General features: G+C 49.2%; 1 protein-coding gene across 1 annotated transcript; it reads left to right on the plus strand.

Annotated features, from left to right (window-relative positions):
- Positions 1 to 2,393: 2,393 nt before the first annotated feature.
- On the plus strand, positions 2,394 to 6,760 carry CCK (cholecystokinin; the record flags this gene model as incomplete). Its single annotated transcript, XM_084247206.1, has 2 exons — positions 2,394 to 2,607; positions 6,627 to 6,760. The coding sequence occupies 2 exons, from the start codon at positions 2,394 to 2,396 to the stop codon at positions 6,758 to 6,760; spliced, it is 348 nt and encodes a 115-aa protein (XP_084103332.1).
- Between the last annotated feature and the right edge of the window lie 1,931 nt (positions 6,761 to 8,691).

Consider the following 8,691-nt stretch of genomic DNA (forward strand, 5'->3'; position numbering starts at 1 on the left):
GCCGGCTTTGCCCCGCTGGGGAGCCAGGGCCGCAGCCGTGCCAGCGAGGGCGCACTGGGGTCTCCGCTCCTCCATGCCCCATTCTGTAGGGTGAGTGACAAGGGGTCCTTGTTCTCAAAGTCCGATCGCCGGAGTTCTGACGCGGCCTGGGCCAGGTGCCGAAGGTCGGTGCTCAGAGGAGGGGCGGGTGCCCATGCCCGCGAGGAACGGGGAGTGAGTGGGGTGCGGGAGGTCTTTGGGACACTCGCTGGCGCCACTTGGCGACGAGGAGTTGCGGGCGCCGCGGGCAGGTGTTAATGCAGGCGCAAGAAAATACAGCACTTCCCCAAACTCTGAGGTGTCACTCTCATTTTACAGGCATGGAGGCATGGCGGCCAGGCATGGCGGGAGCCCTTCCTCGACCAGTGCGGGAACCCTGTCCTCTCATCCATGGAGGAATTCCAGGGTTTTTCAAGTGGCTGAGAAGAAAGTAGGCCCCGAGGGAGCCCATTCACAGGTGGAAAGACCAGGGCTGCCTGCCAGATGCTCAGAGAGGGCCAGATGACCTCTCCATGTCCCAATGACACTTGGCCAACCCACCCCGCTTTATTTCCTTCCCATCAGGTCCCCAAAGCAGACAAAACGCCGGCACTTTCTGCTCCCTCGAGGAGTCCCCACACCTGGTGCCCACCTGGCGGGCACCGCACTGACAAGGGCGAGGGAGATGAGCTCCACAGAGTTGGGGGCCAGAAGCTCTGGGGACAGAGGGGGGATGCTGGACACCAGACACCCCTCCTGCGAGGGGTTAACCCGACTCTCCCAGGCCACTGCCCCCTCTCTTCCAGGAGCCACTTCAATCGTTGGCCGCCCCAGCGGCTGCCCTGCGCGCACGTGTTGCTGTGGGCCTGCGTCAGCGCTGGGTAAACAGGAGACTGGCCGCCGGCGCCGGGCGGGGCTATTTAAGACGCAGCCGCCCGCCCACCCTGAACTTGGCTGGCTCCTCTGCTGCTGAGCGGTGGAAACCCGAAGCCAGCTTCGCCCTACTCCAAAGGTAGGTTCCACTCTCCGGCAGGAGCCCAAGACGCAGGTATCCTTGAAGAATGCTGTCTTCAATCGTGTGCCCCTTCCATTTTATTATTCTGTTTTCTGTGTCTCCTTTCTGACAGCTAGAAAGACATTTCTTAAAGTCGGTGATAACAGCGAGGGCTGGGTGAGTAGAGCTGCTGTAGCTACTTCTACAAGTCTGCTTTGTTCTTCTCTTATGCGCTCGCACTGCAATCTAGTTGCTAGGATTAGGCTGCGATGTGGGGTTTGGTAGATGTTACACAGCAGTGCAGGGTACTTTGCAATCTTTTCAAATAAACTACCCAGAGGTTTTAATATTTAATTTTTCTAAATGCTATGCTGCAGAAAATGTCAGGGCTTTGCAAGTAGAAAAGTGAAGTGTTTTATTTGCTCATGGATCTAAGCCAGAGAGATCTGATGCTCAGTATAATGAATTATAGAAAACAATATTGTACCATAATTATGCAATGGGATGAGTATCGATACATAGACAACCGTACCACTATATATGTAATATATTTCACCTATGTACATATATAAAAACATGCTGTACACCTTAAATTTACAAAATGTTACATGTTAAATGTATTCAAGTAAAAAAAAAAAAAACAGCAGTTTTACCAATGACCATGGACAGAGTCAATAGTTTAAAAATTTTAAAACCCTGTCTGCATTTTGCATAGTGGTGTATCGCCAATTCCCAAGAACTTTTTGGGAACTGAAGTTTCTTCCTGAAGAAACTTGACAGATGAAGCTTTTATCTATTGCTCCTGTTATAGGACAGGGAGAGGGGCAGCCCAAGCCCCGCAAACCTTCCTGGGGACCACCCTGTTGCACTCCCACCTTTTAAATGTTGCTTCTCTTTATTTCCCACCATTTATTTCCCGATTGACCACTTCTTGACTATCTGGAAAAGTGCTACTTTTCCTCCAGCGTCTCCTTTCCCCCTTGGAGTCTTCCTTTTATTTTTCACGCTATCTTTACCTTTTTGCTTTCCCAGTTAGAATAGAGGTTTCGTGCAAACGCTTCCTCAAACTAAAGAAAACCGGGAGACATTCCTTCTGCGAAACAAGCAGAAGACAGGTCTCCGTCCAGCCCCGGGGCACCGGTGCGATTTCCCCCAAAAGGCAGTCCGGGGGCGCCTGGACGGGCGCGCTGGGAGCCCCGGGCTCGGGTCTCCGGGTCTGCGCGCTTGGAGCGCTCGCGCCTGCACCAGCCTGGTGGCGCTGGAGCGCGGCGGCGCGTTTGGACCGAGTACCCTTCTCCCTGCCCGGCTGCCCTGACCCAGTGAGAGTCCGCGGATGCCCCACCTTTTCGTTCATGTCCCCTCCCTTTTTCTTTCCGCAGCCATGAACAGCGGTGTGTGCTTGTGCGTGTTGATGGCGGTGCTGGCGGCCCGCGTCCTGGCGCAGCCGGTGCCCCCAGCGGAGCCTGTCGACCTCGGGGCGCAGCGGGCAGAGGAGGCGCCCCGGAGGCAGCTGAGGGCAGTGCAGAGGGTGGACGGCGATCCGCGAGCACACCTGGGCGCGCTGCTGGCCAGATACGTGCAGCAGGCGCGGAAAGGTACGCGGGCCGTCGCCTTCCCGGACTTCTGTCCCTGCGCGCGGAGCGCGGTCCCGACCCTCCCCTCTAAGGTGTGGCTGGTGGAGGAAACGCAGGGGACACGTTTAGTTAAAAGGGGTTTTTCACTCTTTTCTTGAGCTATTCTCCACCAGAGAGTGCCGTTAGGAAACCTTTGTAGAGACCCGAGAGCCAGTGTGGAGGACTTAGTAAGGGGAATTTTTTATTTTAAAGTTGTGTCTATTGAGGAAATGCTGGTCTACAACACTGCGTGTTAGAGGGGTATCAGTTCACTCTTGTAGAAATGTGTGTTGTCATTTAACACCCACTACCAAAGCCCCAATAATCCTCTACCATAGCCCAGTGGGCTCCTGTCCCTTTATTCCATGCTCCTCCAGGGAAACTTTTTAAAAAGCTTTCTTTGAAACAATTTTTGCCATCGTTACAATTTAAGTTCAACACCGTATTATTAAGACATTAAAATAGAATTACTGAATGCCCTCAAAAGGGTGGGTCCACTGAATACCCTCTTACTGGAAATGCAAAGGCACCAGGAGCCACCCAGAGACTGACATTGGGAAGGCTCTAGCAGGAGCCATCAAGGCTAAGAAGGCTTGAGGTCTGACAACACTTTAAAAAGATGTGCCCAAGTGTCAGTGTTCACCAAAGTATGTGACAGGAGGAAAGAATCAAGAGCAGTTTTTTTTTTTTTGGGTGATAAGATTTATTTATTGATTGATTGATTGATTTATACATACATATATACAAGCACTGGGTACAGTCAGAAACGCGGGAGGGTGAGAGAATTCACAAGAGTCAGAGCAGGATGCAGAACAGGCAGAAGGACCGAAGTACACTGCTGAGGGGAGCAGCGGGCGGCAGGAGAGGTCTGGCACCATGTGGGACCCTCCTCTGGTGGCCGGGGAGCAGCCGGGGATCGAACTGGCGCAGCAGAGTTTGCGGGCGGCTTTGCAACCCAGCGCTCAACCGCTGCGCCACCGGGGAGGCCCCTCAAGAGCAGTTTTGATTCCTTGGCAGTGAGTTAAAATGATTACCCAACAAGAGACGTGTTTGTTTTTGTTTTGTCTTTGGAGAGATGGTCCCAATTGCAGCAAGAACCGAACAAACTTGTTTTCTTAGCATCGTCTTTCTCCAGGAATAAGGAGATTCTGCAGCTCACTTGCTGAGTGGCGGATACACAGCTCTGTCCCTTTCCTGCTCTCATCTGTAAAGATGGAATGGGGTTAGAACACAACTCTGTCCCTTCCAGCTGTTGATGTGATTCAGAGGAGATTCATCATCTTTAGGGACCTTGGGAAGTATGACTGGACAGGTTGTTTTCTACCCACATCTTCCCCAGTGACCCTGACGGTGAACTGGTGGCTGTCGGGCCCAGTGTTCTCAACTGGACCAAGAACAGTGGGACAATAAACCACAGCAACACTGCTGGGAGGGCAGGAGATGGGCTTTTTTCCCATGAGGCACTGGTGTGTCACGCCTGGATTTGAACCATAATTTGTGGCATGAGGGGGCTGTGAGAAAATGGAAGGCTTGGCTCTCCAGACTCTCCTGCAGTTTCATATGAAGGTGAAATTGGGAAATTTTTGAACGAGGGATTTCAAAAGGAAAGAACAGAAAGTGATTTGTTTATTTCTTCCTCTTTAGGGGGAAGTGCCCCAAGTATGATTTTCTGTTTTGCTTTCCTGCTGACTAAATTTAAAAAGGTGGAATGCTAGTCAGAATGCTAGTCAGAAAACCTGAAAACATTTTGGGTTCCTCATGATTGTCTATTGGGAAGTAATTTAATATCTGTCCTTGGATGGGGGTGAACTTCAGCCAGACGAGGTTGGAATATCCTAATCTGGAACCCACCTTCAGGAAAGAACCACTAGAAACAATCCTGAGGAAGAAGCCAGTTACCAAGCTATTTGGAACTGATGCTTGTCTTACCCCTTGACCCGCGTCTCAACAGCACCATCTTAGCTGGAAGTTTCTTCCCAGTGCCTCTTCCCACACCCTTTCTCCATTTTGCCTTCAGTCTAAAGTGCCAAACAAACTCAGGTGGGCTTGGCAGTTGCTTGGGACCCAGGATCAGTGCCAGCCAGAAAACAATCATGCTCTTCTATTTGACAAATATTTACACATATAAGTACCACACAGTTTCTTTGAGTACTTTACTTATTTTGAAGCCATATCAGATTTTTACCCAACTACAGTATTTATTATGCTTCAGAATTCTAAGTAAGATAAGGTACTCTTTGAGCAGCCTAAAGAATTCGTCATTAGGAATTGTCTGCAGATCTTTCTATGAGCTGAGGAAAAGCAATTGTATTGGGGTACAGGGGGGCCACCTAGTACACACCTGCCCCATGCCTGGCAAAGCCATCTGTATTGTCCCTCTTAGTCCTCATAACAGTCCTGCACAGTAGGTTCTATTATCATCACTTTGTGAGTGGAAAGAGGCTGCACTATGAGGTTGCACCTCTAGGCAGCAGCAGGGCTGAGAGTCCTGCCCTTCCCCAAGGGTCTGGAAGCCATTCAGCTTCCCAGTTGTACTGTGCATTTGGAGCTTTAAAGTTTAAAGGAGCCAGGCCCTTGAATTCAATTCCATAAATTGGTTGTAAGTTCCTAGTATGTCAACACTGGGGGAGAGGGGGTAGTCAGGGCCTGGAAAATGCATGCAACCTCAGCACAGAGCTGTGTGTGGAACGGGGAGTCAGAGCGGGAATACGTGCGACTCCCATGACCCAACCTGTGCTCCCGTGGGCCTTCTTCAGCAGCATGCAGATGAGCCATATTTCCCTGCAACTGTGTATGGATAACTGGGTCTGCACATTGTGCTGAAGCCAAGGACTAATATTTCACCTGAAAGATGTTGAACAACTGAACTGTACAGACTGGAGAGCTCTGCTGGTTGCTCTGAATTCCAAAGCTGAGGAAGCCAGGAGGGGAGGAAGAAAGGGTCACAATGTCACTCTCTATAGTTGTTTCTGTTTTTTAATTTAACTTTCCAAAAGATTTCCAGAAATAGTAACTGCCCCTACAGTCATTTATTAAGAAACAAGACAGAATTTGACTCTACTCAGCCTGTGGGTAGCAGTTGGCAGGGCAGCCTCAAGCAGAAAATGGCCAGAATCCTGGCAGGTGGGGCAAGGTGGTCCCCATGACCATGGGAATCATAGAGCAGCCCTTCCCTCTTGCTGTAGAGGCCCCTGAGGGCCTGTAGTTTGCACAAGAGAAGGTGTTATACTGACTCCATGCCCCAGAGGCCTCTCCCAGGACCTGTAGGCCAGGACTGTCAGCGGCTCCACTTTACTCAACATAAATGTTACCCTGTTCCTAAGAGAACTCATACCCCTCCCAAAGGGCCCACCTCAGGTTCCCCTGTTGCCTTTCAGTTAAAATGGCTGAATAAAATGACCTCTTGGCCCACCCTTCTTTGAGTGTCACCGAGGTGTTAAGATTTTTATCTGCCAGTACACTTTTTTCTCAATATTATTTTTGACAAAGAAGTAGCTTTCAAATGATTAATTTTAAAATAGTACTTACCTAGCAAATATCTAGCAAACTTAATGTCTTTTTAAAATCATTTAAACATCAAAATGTTATAATTGCATTATCTAAACAAGATGTAGGTGTGCTCAGAAATATTAAGAAACAGGTAAGTATAGGGGAAATCCTTGCTTGGTTTCTGCTGGGGGCCAACTACATCACAGAAAACACCCTGAGGAGTGGGAAAAGCTAGGTAGGTCCCAGCTTTGAAAGACTAGAGGGCAACGAATCCACCTAAATACTTACTGATCACAGGTTGGTAAATATTGCCCTCTTATCTGTTACCCAGACACAGGCCCCTCCCCTGTCCTTAGATTTCAGTCCAGCAATTCCACTTGATAGCTCTTTGATACCTTGAAAAAGATGCATGTTGCATTTTGCTTGGCTTCTTCCTTGTTCTCCTTTACAAATTGAACCAGTGGTGGTTTTTGATACAATGTCCATGTTTCCTTCCTCCCTGCCTCTCGCAGCTCCTTCTGGTCGAATGTCCATTGTTAAGAACCTGCAGAGCCTGGACCCCAGCCACCGGATAAGTGACCGGGACTACATGGGCTGGATGGATTTTGGCCGACGCAGCGCAGAGGAGTATGAGTACCCCTCCTAGGAGACCCAGCCCTCATCAGCACAACTGAAAGCCTCCTCCTGGCTAGGAGAGGGCAGGATAAGAAAACAATCACACTCCTAACTCATTGTCTCTGATGTTTGATGTTTTAAGTATCTATTTATTAAGTTCTCAATGTGAAAAATCTGTAAGATTGTCCACCTCCACCATGCACCTCAGCAGAAATTGTACAAATGGAAGACAAAAAGTTTCACTTGTCTGTGACTCCTGGTCCTACAGTGTTGCTATGCTATTAAAGTGATTTCATTCTACACCTTCATCCTCTGTATCTATGGAAGGCCAAGCCTTTATTTAGTCCTCAGGGAGGGGAGCCTGACATTTGGTGCCCAAGGAGCAATCTCTGCAGTTGACACTCCCAGAAGGGGCTTGAGAAATGAGGGTGGGGCATAGAGCTGACTTCCGGGCTACAGGCAGGGTGATCCATTATTGGGCCACCTGTGTCAGTGCCAAGGCCCAGTCTTAGCCACCCTGATCCCTGGGTCCCCCGTTAGATCTTCTCCTGGGCTCCATTGCCCCGCCTGGAGTGAACACTCATTTGGGCGAAGCTCAGGGAAGACATGTTGGGATGGAGTTCTCTATCTGCCAGTCCCTATGGATCTTCTCAGCTGTGTTTTCTTTGGGGTTCTCTTGACCTTTAAAAAATTATGGAGCAGTACAAGGCATGATTTGGCATGCATTTGATCTCCCCATGTGGCCCAGAGGTTGCTGCCCTTCCCTCACAAGGGGAGGAAGCTGGCTCTGGGAGGTGAAAGTGACTGGCCCAGTTCCCCAGCTAACTAGAATCACAATGTGAGGCCTCCTAAGTTAGGGTGACCTCCACTCCAGCAACTCATCCCTGCAGTGCATATGAATCAGACAGGGGATCCTGTTTAACTGCTCATTCTGACCCAGCTAGTCTGGGCTGGAGTCTGAATCAGTTCCCAGATGATGTCAATGCTGCTGGTCCTGCACCAGCACCTGGAGTTGTGATGATCTAGAGAAAAGGCTATGGGTCCCTCCATATTTTAGAGACAGCGGGCATGAGGGGGGTTGGCTCTGGTAGTTATCCAGTGCAGAAGCTCTCCTTTTGTGAGTCAATGCCTCTGTCAGGTCTCTGCAGGGATCAGTAAAGGGGCCTGGTCTCAGGGGACACCCAGAGAAGACCTAATACCAGTCACCACAGTGCAGTCTCTCCATGTATCTGGCTGAGGCCTCCAGGAGCCAAGGTTCTCATCCAGCAAAACCCTCAGGCAGCTTGAAGCAGTAGGACATGCAGCCCCAAAGGGAACAGACATTGAAAACAGATATATTAGCAAGTGGATAACTGGTTGTGGAGGGTCCCTATCCTGGAGCTCAATGCTTCTTCCTTGATGAAAGATCAGTGCAGTTCTTTCACTTGAGCTGAAGTTAGGATTCAGTGTAAAATTTCAACTCTAAATCAACAACACGCCCTTTTGCTTCCTCTGAGGTTATTAACTCAATCTCTCCCTTCAATTTGGTCTCCAACACAGTAAGACAGTTTCGTGTCTTAGTCCAAAAAATCTACATGCCTAAGGTTTAACACACACATACATAGCCTGCAAAAAAACACTTCTTTTTAATCAGTGTGTAGGGCATAGTGGATGTATATAGGGACAAGAGACAGTGTGCCTGTATGTGTATTGTTTGTGTATTGGGAGTGAGGAAGGATGAGGGACTTGGAATTTAATGTCAAATCGGCAGTGAGGATGATGAAGGGCTGGTCAGAATCAATGATTTATAAATCATTAGGGGATTGGGTATTAACAGCATTTTCAAAGATAAAGTCATAACCCATGCAAATACAAAATAAACACATAGCAGAGATGCCATTTAACTCCCTGGTTAATAAAGGGAGCAGTCAGATGTCACAGTCATTTCAAAGGAGAAGCAGGAGGGTGGACACACACAGGCAC

This window comes from Talpa europaea, assembly GCF_964194135.1.
Source record: "Talpa europaea genome assembly, chromosome: 11".
NCBI lineage: Eukaryota > Metazoa > Chordata > Mammalia > Eulipotyphla > Talpidae > Talpa > Talpa europaea.